This window comes from Nipponia nippon, unplaced genomic scaffold, assembly GCF_047370975.1.
Source record: "Nipponia nippon isolate SJK-2023a ecotype South Korea unplaced genomic scaffold, ASM4737097v1 scaffold_11, whole genome shotgun sequence".
Classification (NCBI taxonomy): Eukaryota; Metazoa; Chordata; class Aves; order Pelecaniformes; family Threskiornithidae; genus Nipponia; species Nipponia nippon.
The window spans coordinates 957,028-977,492 of NW_028262302.1; the positions used below are offsets into that span (position 1 = coordinate 957,028).

A 20,465-nucleotide genomic window follows, 5' to 3' on the forward strand; every position below is an offset into this window, starting at 1 on the left:
ATAATGGATTAAAAATATTTTAATATATCTTTATATTAAAATGCTAGTTTTTGTGAAAAGTAAATATCAATAACTCTGTAGAAGCACGTCGCAAACCTCCCACAAGCAGTTTTGCCCTATGGATTTGATCATTTAGCTCTCTTCCTGTGTCCTGAATTCAGTTCCATCTGAAGCTGTTATGTGGATGGAAAGTATTTTGTTGTTGAGTGTCATTCTCTCAACTCCATTTTTGTTGTACTGCTCTCTTCCCATCCCCCACCTCACCTTCACAAATGGTGAAGAAATAATTGATATCCTTTCCACTAAAACTGTAACTGAGACCTTCTGGTCTCCCTGCAAATTAATTAATGGGTTATCATGGCTCATGCTCTTGTAATAAAAAATGTTTCTACTCCCAAGGCAAAAAAAAATTTAGAAGTGACTTTATTATATCTTTTGTTTAGTTCACATTACAAATATTTGTGATATTAAATAAATACCATACTTAGCAGTAATAATGTTAATGCAATTTTAGGGAGGCAGAAATCAAATGTAAAGAAACCTCCCAAGGTACTGAATTTGAAGTTGTTGTACCAGTTATTATAAACACACATGCAGTATTACATATTTAGGGTTTTTTCATTTAAACATCTTTCAATTTAAATGTCCTTAAAATTTCTTGTACAGTACATGTTGCAAAACAGAGATGATCAATTTTCAAAGAAATTGCCTTTCAATGGAAGCTTAAATTTTGCTTCAGTGTTTAACTGATTACTGAATTAACATTGGGATTTTTTTCCCTTGACAGAAAAGTAAATTGTCTGTGCTGAATTACAGCTAGATTTAAATAGCTCTGCAGCATGTTAGGTTGTAGTTTTCATGGTGAACTCACCCTCCTGTATCTGCCATATCTGCTACAACACTAAGTATGTACTGGAGTTAAAACTCAGCAGGGATGAATTCACTGGCAAAACTGTTCACCTACCATGAACTGTGAGAACACCTGAACTATATTTCTGTGACGATAAGGGAGCAGGACCTAGTAATGAAGGGTCCACATGAACTGAAGGGTCCTGAAAGTTATGCTTAGAAGCTCCAGAAACCAAAGACAAAGCATGGAAAGGCAGGAAACAGCTTCAGGGAACAGCGAAGGACTGTTAGATACTACCTTTGTACCAAGTTTTGGGGCTGGAATACAAGGGAGTGTAGATCAGCACACCAACAAACCACTATTAGAGGACTTACTCCACAGCTTAGAGATACTCTTAGGCACCACCCATATAGAAGGTCAGCAAGAAATCGAATTTAACAACAAACTACTAGATAAGCAACACCAATCTGTTGGTTGAAAAGTTAACTAAGGCAAGTTCTAGGATGCTTCCAGCATTATCAAAAAAAGATACCAATAGTAAAGACAAGCAGTGATAAATACCATTCTTATTCTACATTTCAACCCTCCTAGCTGAATAACTGGAACTTATCATACCACTTTATATAATGATACATTAAAAAAGCCGTATCATTTTACACTGACATGGTAAATATTCAAAAATAAAGAGGAGGGAGGAAAAATGCATTTTATTTTAAGAAAGCTTTAAATTTGGCAAGTACTGCAGAATACAGCAACAAGAATACAAAACATCACTCTCTCCTTCTTTTGAAACTGTTTAGGCAATGTTCCACTCTGTTGAAAGACAAGGAAGTGGTTTGGGTTTTAAGGTAAAAATAGTGTTTTTCTAGCCTTCAGATTTATGTGTTTTCATCAGGCTCTGCAGACAGCATTCTGTTTTCTTGTCTCATGAAGTGATGTTATTTCAGAGCACTATTCACTGAAACTAGTGTGTCATTGGAACTTGATCTGGAACAACTATGCTAACCAGCAAGTTACACAAATCTTTAATCTGTATAACACGGAGAATTCATATTTCTTGTTCTAACACCTACATGGCATAGTTGACTTTCTAGGGCTAAACCTAGCACAACTTAAATTTTCAGAGCATGCAATTCCAGAAGCAGTCGTATATGAATTAGGTTCTTTTAAACTCCTTCCATCATCTTGTAATTCATTACTTTTTAAAATTACACATCTAGAAAGGCTTTCATATAGCCACTAACAATCAAAGTTTTAACTTTCAGAATACTCCTGTGTTATTGACTAAAAAAACAGAAGCCCTGCTGATGAAGAGAAAGATATGTATATTTTTTTCAAATTAAATTGAGACCTTTCTTATTAACAAAAAAGCTTCTGTAATGTCAGGCTATCCTTTTGTTTTGACAGAGCACTGATGCTGTGAAGACAACTTTCTGGCTGTACGTAAAATTGTGCAGTAAAAAAGAAGGAGTTCCAACTATGCCTACAACCATATCCTGAAAAACTTACTACTCTGCAGAAAAGTTTGCAATGTTATGTTCTTAATATGATACTACTGTACTGTTAACTCTCAGGCTAACTTGTCATCATCTATTTAAGCATTCCTAGTATCACCAAAACACAGACATTGAAACTACAACAGTTTTGACAAGACTATTTCATCAAGTCTGTTAATGACTTGGCTGTTAATATCTAGTACTCCTTGTTCTGGGCTCAGGAGCAGATCTATCATTCAGCACAGCTGGAAATGAGAACAAGAAGCCATTGCAACTCACAGAAGCAAGGTCCTGCTTTTGGAAAGAGGCAAATGATTTACTGATTGTTTTGAATTCCAAGTCCAAAAGGGCTCTGAACTGTTAGCAGAGGTGAGATCCTGCTATTATGAGCAACAGAGTTTCACATAATGGGACCTGTCATCTAGCATCCATGCCTCTCCCAGCACAAGAAACCATCAACCACATGATTAGCAGTGTCTTGCAGCTATGAAAAGCAGACGTTCTCCTTCTACCCTCTCCCACTTGGAATGCCCTTAAGAGTAATGTACACTGTTGACTTCCCACAGGCACTCGTAACCGAGCCCTTCTCTACAGGAATTGCTGGCATTCACCACTTAAAAAATAAATATAACATACCATTATACACTATACCACTTCAAGCACTGATTAAACCATAACAATTAATGACTGTATATACAATTTCACTGGGCTAAGAGAAAGGAAAGCATTTTATTCTTTTCACTATTCCATCCTGGCAATCAAAGACAGTCTGAGTTTTCAAGAGTCCCATCAAAGTCATCAGAGCTAAAGCAGTTCATACAAGCCAAAGATTAGATCTCTGATCTCTGCCTTGAAATCTGATTTAAAAACTAAACTAAGATAATCAGCCCCTAATACATAATAGAAATTACAACTTCCTAAATCTAGACATGTACAGATTTATAATCACTCTGTTTCTTTACTGCCTCTGTTCTGAAATAAGGGAACTTGGATATGGAAAATCTGGACCTAATGAGCTTTCTGGATATGTATGTGAGTACTTCAGCATTCTAAATTTTACATGCAGGAAAATCTTTCTAATCCAGTAAGTTTTGTTTTGTTTTCCTTACCTATTATTGCTTTATCCCAATGTTTTAGGTGAAAAATAGCTTAAATTATGAATGCTAACAGTTGGCAGGTAATTGGCTGTAGAAGGCAGGGACGGAGGGGGAGATAAATTTTCAGAATTGAATTTTGAACTCTCAAGCACAAGCCTGCTACTTGCTAACTGCAACTGGTACAGGTTACTTGCAATTTTTTATAACACCCAGACTAAGCAAAAGTGGCATGCCCTCAATCCTCCAGTGCAAGAGAGACAAGAAACTGAACCACCAACTACAAGGCTGATCACGTGTTGTGTTTCTGCACATGGACTATTTAGATTGGAAACACTGTGAGCTTGGGGGTCTAGAAAGAAGAGGAGGTGGAAAAGAAAGGTCCCCCAAAAGAAGCAGTCATTTCAGAAAGGAGGAGGGCTGGAAAGACAAAGGTGAAGACCCTGCTTAGAGGTAACATGCTAGAAGTGGGGGAAGATGCCAGAGATCAGGGAGATGGAGGCCAGGGGACATCCATGAATTTTGATCAATAACGCCCAAGACTGGTAGCTGCAAGCAGCGGCACAGCATCAACAAACACGACTTTACGCCCAGACTTCCCTGGCCAGCAACCACCTCCTTACTGGGAGGGGCAGTGGGGAAGCCAGTGAATGTAAGGCTGGTAAGGCAGCAAGTGAGCCAGCATGGGAGGCATTCAAGTAAGGTAAAAGCTCTGATCTCCTTGGTTCTTAAATAAACCCCAGTATCCAGACTCACTATGGGTTGTTGTTTACGTTGTCTCACCCATGACGTGAAATTTAAGAAATAAACCGTAGGAGATTTGCAATCATTTGTCCAGTGCTAGCTCAGACTTTTACGGAGAGTTTTAATAAAAGATTAATATTTATGGGTCAACATGCTTGATTCATCTGTACATTCTGAATTTTTAATGTTCAATTTTAATGTACTTCTATTCATTTAAAAATGACTCCACAGTTTCAAACCTACAAACTATACAGCACAGTAGGTTTTATATTCATTTGAAATCCCAGCACAGAATTCTTTCTTCATGAATTTACCCATTTTTCACCCAAGTGGAAAAAAAAGCAATACCTTAGTTCATGGCCTCAGGCTCTGTTAATCATAAAATTACACTGCAGAGGTATTAATTTAGCATAGGAAAACAAAATTAAATGCTCCACAAGTTTACTGGAGATATTGATGCAGTGTTCAAAATTAACTCTTACTACTGGCAAAACGGAGCAGCTCCAAATTAAAAATAAAGCCTCGCGGCTCCTTTTCTGTGCTCACACTGATCTAAATTAATACCATAAACACTACGAGTCTTTTACCTCTTTATTTCCTCTGACTTTGTTTTGTAAGTTCTTCACAGTTCTTTTCCAAGGCTTCTGAAAAAATCAACTGATCGATTACATGGTCACTGTCAGAAATACACATCTCAAAAAGAAGAGGTGCTTAAAAAGAATTAGTAGCACTTGTAAACCTTATCCAATTCCTTCAAGTTTCTTTCATAAAAGGTTAAGAAAATGGTTTGTTAAATGGTGAATAATGGCTAAAAGTATATATGGTGAATAAATGCTGATGGCTAAAAATGGAACTAAAAATACAATCTTATGCTGAACTCACTAAGGAACCTCTGTGTACATTAAACTATTTTTAACACTATTTAACGTGAATGACCTGCAAAAGTTTAGATATCTCTTAAAATTACCCTAAGAATTCATAAATATATATGATTATATACAGAATATATATAGGTGGGGGTTTTTTTGCATGGTATCATCAGATGTCCATGAGCCCTGAAGGGACGCACCCAGAAGTGCCGAGGGATCTGGCTGATGTCATTGCGAGGCCACTCTCAACAACCTTTGAACTATCATGGTGACTGGGAGAAGTGCTCGAAGACGGGAGGAAAGCAAATGTCACTTCTACCTTCAAGAAGGGCAAGAAGGAGGACCCAGGGAACTACAGGCCAGCTAGCCTCACCTCGAGCCCTGGGAAGGTGATGAAACAACTAATCCTGGAAAGATACAACTACTCCTGGCACATTGTCCAGTGTCTGCCTGACTCATAATGCTTTCTTCAGGTCTCATATCTTTGATATGGGACCATCAGAGACAAGGAACAGAAGCATGACTGTTTATAACCATTGCGTTTTCTCGTCCCCACTTTGATTTTTCTAGGAGAAGACTAGAAAAGGGAGAAAGGAACTTAATGCTAAGTAAATAAACAATTTGCATGTGAAATGCCCAAGATGACATAACCTGGAAGAAATAAATAAATTATTGCTCTGAACTGTGGTTACATTTTTTAAATGGATTAAAACAATTCAAGAATGACTCATCATGGAAACATTTCCAGTGCCTGGCCAGGTAGATCAGAAGGTCAAAAAGACAAGCAAAATACTTAGAGAATGTATTGTTGCTCCACTGAAGATAAAAAGAAGTGTTCTACTGACTTAATAGGTTTACTCAGTATTTCACCCATGCACATAAATAAATGGGATTGAAATTAATGTTGGGAAATGGTGATACTAATATTCCTGACTTGACATTCTGTGTTCAGTTTTTGTGAGACCGACCCAAGAAGTACAGTAAGAGAGTAGAACTGATGGATGAGAAAAAACACTGGAGGCATGGAAGAGACTTCCATATAAGGAGAGATTAAAAGACTGGAATTGTTTCATTTGGAGAGGAAATGAGTAAGAGTTTACGGGATTCAAGAAGAGGAGGAAGCCAAAAAAACCAAAAAAAACCAAACCCATACATAACCCCTGTAGTATAACTTTCTGCAGCAACAAACTAGAGTGATAGGAGCCTTCATGTCCTAAGAAGCAGACAAGCTCTGCAAACTTCGTTTTGGCAACAAGTTACACCTTAACTAGGTTAACAGAAACATTCTTGGGGCCTCTTTAAGAGCCGGAGTGAGCCAGATTTCAGTTGGAATGACAGTGTCTCCAGGCTTGAGTCACACTACCATCCATATATAAAAACCAGCAGATTGCAACCTGTGGCAGTTCCTGAGTCTCTTTCTTCCTAGTTTCCATTTCAAATTGTTATATTCCCCAAGGGAAGGAGGTTTGTTTGTGCTCAGACCTGCTTTAGCTACAAACCTCAAGCACTTCCTAAAGGAAGATGTGTATCTTACCACAAAGGGTTGCAAACATCATTTATTGGAAATAACCATGAGACTGTGTATTGCTATTTGCTCTTTCAAAATACCAAAGCCAGCAGTCGGCCAATGAAAGTAAATTCAATGAGTTTAATAGTGATTTTTTACATAAGCCATATTTAATTTGAAACCTACTGGAGCAATGAGTTATTGAGACCATGAATTCAGAGAGACTGAAAAAGCAGAGATTCTTCAAACAGTAGATTTCTTTCCCTGACATATATCCAAGCAGTGTAGAATACACTGTTGACAGGTTAACACCCCAACTCATCTGATGGGCAAGTTATTCCAAGTGGGTTACCTTTTATTTCTCATTATGCTCCTCTCTGAATCATTTACAGCTACTCTCCATTCAGGACTCACTACTACCAATTAACAAATACACTGATACAAATGTTTGGTCAAGCATGTATTGGCCAAAGAAACTGTCAAACGAATGCATCAAATATATGACAAATCAGAGTTTTCTGCTTAGCCTAGGCAAAGTTTGTTCCCCATTACATGTTGTAGCTAGTGAAAATGAAGAAAATGAAGTGGGACACGCAGTTATTTGATGGAAGGGAACGGAATCTGGTGAGAAAAAGAGAAATCTTCATGTTTTGGCAGTTTTATGATTAGAATCTGTGTTAGTAGCAGCAACAACTGAATACAAAAAACAGAAAAGGAGAAAGACAATTTAATTGAAATTTTCTTACTGACATACTCAAAAAAGACAAGTTTTTTAGAGGTAAACAATTTTTTTTCTAACATACAACTTCAAATGAATGTATAGCAGTGGTCTCCAAAGTGGTGCGCACACACCCCTGGGTGTGCACAAGACAATTCATTAGGGTGCAGGAAGAACATATTAGAACTTCAGCAACACATGTAAGTTATAAATAAATATACATATATTGGGGGTGTATGCTCAAAAATTTTTAGTGACAGCATGCACAATAAAAAAAATTCGGAGACCACTGATGTACAGGACTTTGCCATTCTACCTTTAAGAAAAGCCCGAGTGCTATTAAAGACACATCCTGTGAAATAATTTATAGCCATGTTCAAGTTTCACACACCATAGAGTAAGGAAAGACTAAATAGATTAAATAAATTTGTAAAACAGTAAACAGAGTTGATTCATCCTTTGATGGAAATATGTTTTGTACTAACATGCACTTTCATTTCCTCCATCAATACCTTTTTAATTATAAGCATTGATTCAGAATGCTAATCAGATGATACCATCACATTAGAAGTACAAATGAGCATAGAAATATACATTAAAATATAGGACAATATACCACAGACTCCAAGTTTCATTCACCACCTCAAGTCTTCTGAGAAAGGATCAGCTGAAGTGGGGGCTGCTGAAGTCTAATACTTGAATAATCTATTGAGCTACTATTACTAAGTGGGTTCTGTTGGACTCAGTCAAAATGATAATACCTAAAACCTTTTAAAGAAGGGGAAGTGTGATGTGTATCATATTAAGAAAATTGAGTAAAAATGAATAAGAAAGGGGGAAAAATTGCCTCACCCAAGTAAGAATAAGATATTTTAAGGAAAATAAGGATTTTTTGAAGTTCAGAGGTTTTACCTTATATACGTACTATATAATATAAAATGAACATCAAGAATATATTAGATCTACTTTAGAAGCTGATAGGCATTTTTTTCAATGCATTAACCGCAATGAATATAACTGTAATGAGCTGTAATCAGCTTCAATCCCACCTTTCTTGGAAAGCTGGCTATACAAGTTATTGATGCATAATAATTAAAAATCATGTAATTACTTATTCTACCTTAATTATAACAGCACAGAAAATTCGCAGGCATTGAGGTTACCCCTGTTAAACTGATGTAACTTCAAAAATGTTTCTTTTCAGTGAAACCTTGTGATAAGGATACAAAATCATAAGAATGACTGGATCAGACCAAAATCTACTAAGCCTGGAATCCTGACTTTCAAAAAGGAGTTCCCAAAGCAGCATCAGCATCTGGTGGTATTTCCCCAGACGACTACCTCCGATGCCCATGCTTTGCAGCAAAAACATTCTGTGAAGCAGAGAAGAGGTCACAAAGACAGATGGCACAAGGGCAGTGACATTAAAAGTGTTTTCTGTTTTGTCTCTACTCCTTTCCTAAGAATACCAAGACTTATATTTGCTTTTCTTGACGAGCACTGAGCACTAAGATGACATTTTCATATTATAACTTCTCAATTTTTGGTAGTATCAGCGAACTCTGAGCCCCTTGTTACATAGATAAAAATCAAGAAATTCCCCTGACACTTTATATTGAGCTATACTGAATTTCATCTGGGGTGACACTGACACTTTACTAATCATGCTTTCCAGATGATATATGAATGTATTTACCTGCACAGACCTAAGAACCTCTGCTAGTGACCTGCTTCCACTGTGAAAACAGCATGTATTTCTACCCTTTGTTTCCTAAGTCATAAATAGTTATTTATCCATTTGAGCATCTATCCTTTCACGAAAGCATAGTTTCTTTATGAGCCTTTGGAGAAGAAAGTGTTTGTGTGACTTCTGGAAAACCAAGTATGCTATCTCGATGAACAGAAAACTTGACATTTCATTAAACAGCACAAATAAACTGAAAATATATTATCTCTGAAAATTGGATAATTAAAGGTGTACAATGTAGGATGTCTGATCTATTAGCTTGCAGTGGAACAGTGACCTCTTATAAAATGTCCTATCCTGACAGAAGGATTTGTGTAGCTTCTCTCAAGGAAAATGCATCTTCCCTACCAGTAGCATTTTTTCCAATATTTAGTTTATTTTTTTTATAGATACAAAATGACATCATTTATGATTACAAACCAATCAAGCTTGAAAAATGACATCTAAAATCTTGACACGAGTGAGAAATTATTAGAGTTCAAAAAGCTTACTTAAAAATATAATTTTGTTCCTGTGAAAAAATACACTGCTTGCTTTCTTGCAATCCACATTCACAGTATCTTGTAATTATTTCACATTTTCTGCTGCTGAAATAATCATTAAATACTAAAAATGTACAGAAAGTCCCAAGGAAGAATAACTAGCATGACCTGTATTTCTGTAAGAGCACCAGAAGCAAAGATGACACATTAACTGCTTCCCTACTAACATTTGCCTGTCGCATATCATTTTACTCAGCGTGTATGGTCGATGATGCAGCCAAAGAATATAAGGAAGTGATGTTGATAGGATATCTATTTTTTTTGGTCCTATTTTTACCTACTGCCTCCTGCAGCAGAAAGAAAAGAATGGTAAGGCAAGAGGGGAGGGGGAGTTCAGAAAGATTCTGTTGATGCAGAAAAAATACGAATCTTGAAGTCAGTATCCAGAAGGTAACAATTATAACACTTATGAGCTGAAGAAAAGACAATTAGACAAAACATAAACAAAGGCGGCAAGAATCTTTTAGTCCTAAGAACTTCAAACACAAAGTCACCTATCTGAAATTCATGATCCAAGAATGATGTAGTCTAATGAACAGCGAGGGATACAAAAATCAACCCACTTTAACTTAATCAGTAATAAGCCTTACCTCTACAGAAAAAAGATGACAGCTAGAGACAATTAAAAGGACACAGAGGAAGAATAATTGCAACAGATATCATCTTAGACAGGACAGAGAAAAGACAGTTGTTTTTCTCAAAGACGTCAGAAAGAGTGTGTTACCATAGCTATGAAGACACCAAGAGAAGGATGCTTTTCAATGACAACGAAGCAAAATCGCGAACTGTGATCAACTATTTAAGTACTATAGAATGATGTTCAAAGATACAACATCATAATGTTTATCTCAAGGAGCTGGCAGTTGAACTAACATTACAATCCAGTTATATGTTGATATATAGCACTTACTATAATTGTATAGTTATCCACAGCTTTTATTCAGTTCACTATATTTTATCATATATAAGACAGTATAAACTGTACTGAATCCAAATAAAACGTCCACATTTAATGATCATGTGGTGTACTGTCTATGTGATATTAAAACAGAAACAGCTTCTTAACAAAAGCAGCGGATCAATTCCTGCCCTCATCAGCTCAGCAAGGGAATGTAAAATAGCTGCTATTTGACTTTGTTGCTTCAGGAATCCTGCCAAGTTGAGCACAACTGCTCACAGCAATCAGATGAAGTACATTCCACTAATTTGCACAAGATGTTAACGTTTCATCGTCTGCCTTCCAGCAGTGGGCAAAAATCTCTTACGTCCCAATGTAATTTTGCCCCAGTAAAAATAGGTAGAGTTTTTATAAGCAAACTCATATTAAAACTGTAAATATAAAATTGTTTTTTGCTCTATATAACATGAAAAGATTTGGCAAATTTACACAGCAGTTTTTAATAAGCTCTCATGAATAAGGTATAGCGTAGGACACAAACTATGCTGGCAAGAACATAAGTCTGAAGGCATCTAAAGTAATTGTTTCCTTGAAGTCCTCGAAAAACAGATCTCAAAAAGAGTCAGTATAGAAGTACAGAGCCACAGCAACTCTCATTTGTCAGCTTGTTCTCTAGAGTCTGTGCTTCCATTTAAGGGAAAAACGGCAAATATAGTTCGTCCGAAAAAGGTCACAAATACACAGATGAAGTGGTGGTGGTTGCATCTACAGACAGCTTGAAATAACAACTTCAATGCATACTTCATTTTAGAGAGAGGTTAACTCATCTACAGTCCAGATCTCATGTAGTAAGTTAATGTAAAAACTTCTTAACTATTTAACTTCTCCAGAAAGAAAGGCAATGAAGGATTGTACCTCTTGATCATTAATATGTCTTTATTTGCTTTAGCAAATGGCAGTTGAAATAAATCATATTTAAAGGCTAGCCAAAAGAATACCAGACAGCTTCAAAAACTAGGAGTTAAGCTTAAAGAAGTGAGTTTATCAGAGTAAGCACATTCCATTCTGTTCAAATCTGTTGTGAACTTTACATTACGTTATTTTGGTTCACATTTGCATCATTATTTCATGAGTGGAACATGAAAGTTACCTTTTCATAGGTCCAGTTGAAGCTTGTAGCAAATACTACTTAATCACATCAAGACTGAAGAACACTTTTCAACTTAAGCTCACCTTACATAAATTTACTTCCTTTTCTTGAGCAAACAGTAAGACTGCATTTTAGAGAGAGACACCTACAAAGATGCAAGTTTCGGTTTCTCTTCCTTTCAGTGTTTATGAATGATTGATTACTCATTTACAGCCATCTTTGATTGTAACTTTGACGGCAACTTCTGTACCTTGCTTCCTGGTTTGGGCTGCCTACTAATTTTTGAGAGTATTCTAAGCAAAAGGAATCCTTCCTACAAATATAGCTTGATTTTCTCAAAAAATTCAGATCCTTTTTTGGTCTGAAATGCAATTTAACTAAGTAAATGACAGATTCAGTGAACACATCAGTGGAGATTTCCACAGCACTAGTAAAGGACTTTACTCTTTTTGCATCAGGAGACCAGAGGAACTTTTTGAACATTTTGAACAAGAAATGAAATAGAAAATGCACAGCTAAGAAAACAGCAACACGGCAAGCAATATGTTACTGACAGAACGGTATTAGTGATACTGTTCAATGAATGCCCAGGAGTGCAGCCTAAAAAAGCAACTGGGTTCAACATACAAATTTGTTGTTTTAATACATTTCTGAAGTGTCCCCATATCTCCTATACAAACACTATCAGAATCCCATGTAGTCAACTGAAACAAAGTGTTAAAACAGATAATATTTTAACAATACGTAAAATAAAAGGAAGAAAACAATATAAGAGGTAAAAATAAAACTGTATTTATGAGGGCTACTAATGTTCATAACGAAAGTTCCCTTTTCCTCTTTTAATGTGCAGTTGACTGAATCTGTAACTCAACACACCCTTTTGCTTCCACTCTCATAATAATGCCCGACCTTTCACTTCCAAAATACCAGAATCTATATTGGCACTGGATGACGATTCATCTGGCTGACTGCAATAGCCCATGCTTATCTCCTCTGGACCAGTCAGCAAACAGACACACAACAACATTTGTTCAGTGAGTTACGTGATTCTTACACACCATTAAAATCCTACTGCATAATGCACCAATACAAAATGCAAGTAATAATGTTAATTATGAACATAAAAGCACAGCAGGTGCTGCATTCTGAGCTGATTAAATTTCTTGTGTTTCACCAGAAACCTCTAGCTCTACCACAAACTGTTTCAGTTATATTGTATGACATCCGCAGGTATAATTTTCTTCCCTAAAATGGACTGAAGTGCTTCAGCTACAACCAGTAACTCTTCTCAACTATAAAGTTTCTAATAAATTTTCGTATTTTTTAAGAACCTGTAATATAAGCTGTAAACCAGAAGATGATCATATTTATTATTCCTTAAATTGCCAAGAACATAAGCACAACAAGAAAAAAAAATTAATCACAGGTTATCCAGCCTTTATAAAAGACCTTGTAATTAAGTAAACTACAATGAAAACTAGAAAATGCATAGTATTAGGATATGAACTGATTGTATAACCCCATAGTACTAGGACTGACAGTTCAGCTTTCTCTACCCTGACCAGTATTGACATGTGCAATAAAAATTAATGCAGTGGATCAGTACAGCTTTTGACATCAGATATCAGTGCCTCAGGGGATGTTTACCCACAGCACACCGAGTCTTCAGCAGCAAAGCTGTAGCAGTAACACTATGTTCTACTGCTTCTTTCAGACATGCCATTCACAAATAATTGCCATAATACACCTTGAATTTACAGAACTTTAGAATGTATGTTCTATTTAGATATTTGTAATGTAGGCTAGAAATAAAACACTTCAACCAGTTCAGCATAAGTATCTGAACATATATTGCATTTCTTTTGTCCTTCCCACTGCTCAAATGCTCAATATCGTCCACTGTAGTGCTCAAGGCCAATCTCTCCTGTTTTCAGAGGGCTTTTTTCCTCCCTTCAAAATAAATTTTCAAGGCATATCCAAATTATTAAGTATCATGAAAAAAATTCTTATGGCCCTGTGTTTAGGTAGATTTTTTTTTTTTTAATTAAAAAGGAGAGATAACCCATTTTCAGCTACTTCGTGATGCACTATTGCCAAAATCTATAATAATTTGAAACTATGTCTGAATATGTTTCAACAAAAACCCGCCTGCATTAGTTTGAATACTTCCCTGAACACTACAGACTGTTTATATTGTTCTTTCTCTTCTCCAGTGTTGCAGAACTGGGAATACGTTCCTCCCCTCCATGACACAGGAATCTTAACATTGCAGAAATGAATTGTTGCATTTAGTTAAGCGTCATCTGTGGGAGGACACTGATGTTCTTGAGTGTCTATGGAGGAAATGTATTTAATTTCTTCTATAACTTGAGACATCTGACTGAAGGCTTTCATTTCTAATAGTGTAATCATCAGTCAGGCCATGACATATTATGAGTTTCATTTGCTGTCCTTCACATTTAGAGAGAAAGTCAGTCTTCTGAGCACAGTGTTGTCTAGTGAAAAACACTGAATTGTTAGCAGATCAGTCTATCTAAATCCAGCAATTTCTGCAATGTTAAAGTTCCTGTCCAACTGGAGGAGGAAACCATTCCCAATTCTATAATATTGGAACAGGTAATGTGTGGCTGATCTTTTACTTACTCTTGCTGTAGTGTTTAGGAGCTGGTATTACAGCATGTCAATATAGAAAACATGTCTTAGCAATTACTCTTCACAGGAAACTCCTGCAGTAGGACCGGAGGAAGACTGAAAGCAGATGCAAGTTGATGAAAGCTGGGATTTCAGCTTCAGGAAATCACACTGAGCAAGCAATCTGGTATGACAATGCAGCTGAAAAGGTGCAAAACAACTGACCCACCCCTTTTCTTGGGTTTCAGCTGTTAAACTCCTTGAGATATCACCGATGACTGAGTGGTCTCCACTCCTCCTTTTCTGGCAAACCTCATGTTGCTGTCAAGGATTCATAATAAGATCTCTTTACACAGCTAGGTGGGTAACAACTGCTTTTGGTTTTTGTTTGTTTGGTTTTTTGTTGGTTGTTTTTATTTTTTTTTAAAAGCTGATTTCAGTGTTTTGTTAAAAAAAAATCACAACTGTTGGTGTAAGAAGCAGCTTGCATCAATTAACGACATCACTTTAAAACCTCATATGTGCAACTGTACTAGCAGAAAGGCATTTATGTGTGTGTAATCTACAAAGACAAGTTGCATGAAGAGGTATGAGTAATGAAATGATATTTCTTGCTGAACTCATACCATTGTAATTGAAGAGAGAAAAAAAAAGTCCTCAACTCCAGAACTACATGAACTACATACTTAAGCAGTGGTTCTCCATGAAGCCCCATATAATTTTGGGATTATCAAAGTAGTATCAGAAGAAAACACCTGTCGTTTTTGGAGAAAAAGAGGGAAGAAGATTCATAAATGAAGTTTATTAGTCTATAAGAGGAGTTGTGACATCTCATGTTTTCTTTCCCAGTACCTTAGCAAAGTAATAAGCAATAGAAATGTTTGCCTTCAAAGCTCAAATTTGGATAATCTTCTTATGATTTTGTCATTTCAAGCAACAAATAAATTAAACTCCTACAATTTTCTTTGGGGTTTTGTTTGTATGCCTGTTACAACACAGACCTACTTAGAGCATCTGAGGTGCATGCTTGTAATCTCTTTTCAGTCCCATTTCACCATATTGTGCTATGATGATTTCCACAAGATTAAGAGAGAATACCATTTGATTAATTATGAAGGAACAGTAAGCTTCAGCTTCCTAACTAAAGCAGCAAAAGGAAGACAAGGGAAAGTGTGGTCTCGTTGCTGAATGGGACAGGCAACCTAGTGACAAAAGCTAGGGAAAAGACCAAGGTATTCAACGCCTTCTTTTCCTTAGTCTTCTACTGGCAAGACAAGCTTTCAGGAATCCCAGATCCCTGAGACCAGAGGAAAAGTCTGGAGCAAGGAAGACTTACTCTCAGCAGAGAAGAATTAGATTAAGGAACATTTAAGCAAACTGGACATACATAAATCTATGGGGCCTGACAGGTTGCGCCCATAAGTGCTGACCCATGTCATTGCACAGCCACTCTTGAGTACTGTGCACTGTGTCCAGTTCTGTACTGTGTCCAGCTCTGGCCTCCCTAGTCCAAAAGAGACATGGTCTTAATCTAAATAATAATCTAATCTAAATCATAATCTAAAAATAAATAATTTGCCATCTTTTGTACAGGGTCAAAGTACGTTTCTGGTAAGCACCATCAAATGTATTGGATGAACATTGTGCGAACTTGATTATTTGACATCAATATCATTACTTAGGGCATAATTTTTTAAAGTATTCTGTACTGTTCTAAATCTATTGGCTCTGAAGCTAGTTTAAAAGTAAGTGCTTTTAAAAAGAATACTTTATCAGCTTTGCTAATATAAAATACTATAAATACACATTTATTTGCATAAGAGCTAGATAACAATTTTAGGAAAGGAAAGGCCCAAGGAAGACTTTTGGCAGAGAGGAGAAAAATGATTTCTTAAATTGTTCAATAAAAACATGGAAACAAAATCAAACAAAAGTCTTTGGGCCACATGGAATTCAGAAACCAGTGTATCTTGATGGAAGAGTCTTAAGATTCCTCAACCCTGACTTGTAAGTAAAAAAAGCCACTTCATTTTAGTGAGGACTTAAGTGATGGCTGTAGTTAAGATTACATAAATTAAGCACTCTCAAAATAACATGTGACACAGCTTTTAACACTGGACTGGTGCTTGGTCAAAGAGACAGTAATACTTCTGGAAAATATAAGGGAGAAGTAGCTTTAGATATACTAGGGGGAAAAATAAAGGGGGGGGGGAACAGGATGGGACACAAAAAAACCCAAACAAACCAGAACAAAACAAAACAAGATACAGAAAGAAACTAATTCTATTACTAACTAACTACTGCTAATAGGATGATAAAACTGAAACAAGAATTATTCTCAGGGATTAGAACTACTAATTGCTTTCAGTAAAAACAAGTTAACAAAATCAAGAATTAAAGACTCAGAAACACTATGACTATGCAGGTATGATCACACCCTATTTCCTGTAAAACTATGAAGCAGTATGCAAAAAATTATAATATACATAGTTCTCAATACATCATAATCTTACACGTGCATTTTGCATTGTAAATTTATTTAAGATACAACAATTCCCTTAATCTATGAATTTTCTCCATTACAATGACCTTCTAAAAGATTTGGATCCCCTATATTCTCTATTTTCCTTTTCTTTTTTCTAACTCATCATGACACACCGCTACAGTTGCACAACTTTTGACACAGTTGATACAGTCAGTGAATTGCAATAGGGAAATAGTCCATCACAGAAATGACGTAAAACAATAATAAGGTAATAAACAAATTTCTTTCATGAGTTCATCATGAACAAAACCAGATAAAATGATACAGCTGATCTATACTGTCAACAACTGTATAACAGAATTAATTAGGAAGCATATAATAGTGCATTTTGGGGATTTACCTTTAGCTAAAATTTGGTTACTAGAACACAGTACAACAGCACTTTGTGATATTAAAAATTCCAGGCCTTCAGCCAGCAATGTATACTCTAAGCTGGCAGGTGAGAGGCAAAAATATATGGATCCTAGGCAATTGTAGGTACCACCCACACTTTCACACAGTGCTGGTTTAATAGCCTTCCTCTAAATATTGCAGAGTTGCTTATGCTTGACCACTTTTGTGGAGAGACGCTTCACCTAAAAAATAAAACCATAAATCCCCTAATGCTCTTAAACACTATAGTTCTCCTTTACCACTTGCAAGTACTGCATAAAGTGCTGCTCTTGAAGATTTAAACAGCTACTTGCCTAATTTTGGCGAACTGGAAGATATGTGGTCTCCATTTCAAAAGCATACAAACAATACATCAAATATGGCACTAAATTCCTTGCTGATTTTTTTTCCCCACTGCCTCTGATTTACTGATCTGGAGTGATTATTTTATGTGGGAAATATGAAATAGAGATTACTGGTATCTTTTCAAAAGGGAAAAATTTGTTTCCTGATATGGGAAGAATGAACGATGACTTACAGGAATGACTTGCATTATTCCTTATTGTACTTCTTCCTATTCTAATCAAAGAGTATGGAATAGGATCCGATACAAGAAAACTACATTTAAAAGCTCAGTTGGCTTAGATTATGTGACCTAACTCTTACCTCCACTCTCTTCATCATCCATTAGGACTTTGGCTTTCTCTTCACTAATCCTACACGCTTCTATAGATTCAATTTCTACTTTTGTATGACATACACGTCTCCCTATTTTTAAGCATCTTTCCAGATGCTCTAACTGCGTGTTCCAACAGCAAAAATAAAGCCCTTCAGCCATCTTCTAAGTTTTACTTATCAAATACTACCTTTACATTTTTACAATTCCAGCATTCACTTTACTGCATATCCTTGTAAACTTCACACCATTCTTACTCACATATCTCATACCTTCTTACATCTAATCTTTTGACAAGTCCTATTGACACCTAATGGCATCCCCAGACTTCCTCTACATTCCAGTCATATAATTTGTGCTCATTTCCTACTTCACTTAGAGTAATCCACTCTCCATGGCCACGCTGCTGACCAAACATGCTCCTTAAATCCGTCATTTCATTGCCTCCAAAATTTGGCCTTTCACCTCATGATTCACTCATACTACATCTCTTCTTACATCCCTTCACCTGCTAGTCACCTTCAGACTATAACTTCTATTCTCAGGCTTTGCATGGACTTATATTATCAACTTGTCTCCTCTGACTTTTGTATTTCCTAGGCCCTAAATAGTTATTTTCTTTTGTTCCACCTTTTCACCTTCCATACCATCATTTATACCTGTCACACAATCACTAGTCCTGTACAAGAAACATCTAGCACTTCTTTTGGACAGCCATCCATAAATAATATATATTTCTGTAATTTTATTTAAAATTATCTAGAATTTAAATTTTCCTCTTCTCTTGCTTTCTTAATTTTAAAAATAAATCATGTAAGGAGTCAGAGCAGCCTTGGCAGGCATTGTTATGTAGGGTTTTGAAAAAGCAGTTACTCTATTTCCAGTGGATATTTTCATGGCACTTCATGTAAGGTAAAAGCTAATAATCCTTACTTTAAAAGAAGCCAGGTCACTGTTAGCAAGAACAGCCTCGACAATTCCTCCACAGGTAATTATGAACTGACTGCACCGAGTAATAGAAAAAATGTATACTCTATCCAATTAAATATTAAACTGTTGATACTTCACTCAAGATACGTGAAGACCGATTCTAATTTTCGAACTACTCTGTTAATTAAGTAAATGTTAAAATATCTATTGTACTTTGTTTTTACTTGTTACATTTTGTTTCTACTGTGCTGCTTTGAAGCCACACAGGATTTTTTCCTCTAAAAATGTAGAATATACGTATTTCAAATTGCTTATTAAAATTAACCTGTTGCTTAACTAGTAATATGGACAAAATAAGGCTGTTAAAAAGTATACAGTGCAATAGAAAAAAAAATAAATAATAGAAACAGGTCAAAGTCCATACAAACAAAATTTCCTTTTTCTTGAACCCTAACTGATACAAAAATACTGTGGATGTTCTTGGTTGCAAAAGCATGACAGTAATTTTCACTGTTTTTTAGTTACCTGACAAGACAACTTCAACTAGGTCTCCTTCTTGGATATCTGCAGCTGATTTCACCAACTGTAGAATGTTTTCAGAGGTAGGGTCATGGCGGAAAAGCAGAATTTTGTCATACATTCCGTAGAAACCACATTCGGGAAACTGCAAATACAAACCCATGAGAATATATTACACTGTAAAATATATAACTGTAAAATACAATTAATATAATTAAATTTTGAGGGCAGACTAGACCATTCCTGAGACTAGTACCAAACAGGATATGTATTTTTTCATATATGACAATATTTATCACTATATTATGGCTTTTCCCCCAAGCAAGTAAGCTCATTTGCCTTTCTCTTCCTCTGTGAGCAATGTGGTATCCACTAGGAAACTAAAGAGAAATAAGCGCATCCCTTAGCCACTGCTGATAACCTTTTCAAAAGGCAAGCTCCTCAGCAAGGTGATCTAATTAGACTCTCCTGGAGCAAGTGTTTGGACTAGATGACCTATGGAGCTCCCTTCCAGCCTATATTATTCCACGATTCTATTATCTCTCCCCAGATTAATGCCAAAAAGATGCCTTGAGGCCAGAAGAAATATTTTTCAGCTCTGCCTAAGACGCAATGCCTAAATGATAGCTCATTAGGAAATACCTGTTTCTTGAGACTGAAGTTACTAGACACATAAAACAATATTTCCAAACTTAATCGTAATTATCTATTTCGACGCAAAGAAGTTGGAGCTTTGAAACCAGATTAAATCCTGTTTAGACTAAAAAAGATTTAAAAAAACCTCAGGGGTTATAAACTACTCTTGAGATTATTATCTAAGCAACATTTTTTTCAGTTTTCTTTTTTTTTTTGCTGCAGCACAAAAGTATGAGTTAATTTTTTTCATGCTCCCAGTTGAAAGAACTAAGATTTTGTTTTGAAAACATAGCCAGGAAACCCTTTTTCTGATACAAAAGATTCGGTTCAATTTTACATCACTAAACAACTCCATATATCATTTGGGAATTTTATCAACATGCAGTGAAAGCAACACAATGATAAGCATAGCAAAAGATAAACTAGCAGGTTTTGAGGCTGTAATTACTTTGAAAAGAATGCAGAATAGAAGGAACCCCACAAAAAGTACTTTAAAACAATATATGCATTACTGACTACTGGAAACTTTGGAACCTATCCA

At 36.0% G+C, this 20,465-nt stretch overlaps 1 protein-coding gene across 2 annotated transcripts in view; it reads right to left on the reverse strand.

Moving 5' to 3' along the window:
• Positions 1–20,465, reverse strand: part of PRKD1 (protein kinase D1) — a 143,714-nt gene that overhangs the window by 50,260 nt on the left and 72,989 nt on the right. For both annotated transcript variants that reach the window (XM_087747100.1, XM_087747101.1), the window contains exon 2: positions 19,295–19,433. In XM_087747100.1, coding sequence (XP_087603226.1) covers positions 19,295–19,433 — 139 coding nt within the window. The remainder of the gene's footprint in view (positions 1–19,294; positions 19,434–20,465) is intronic.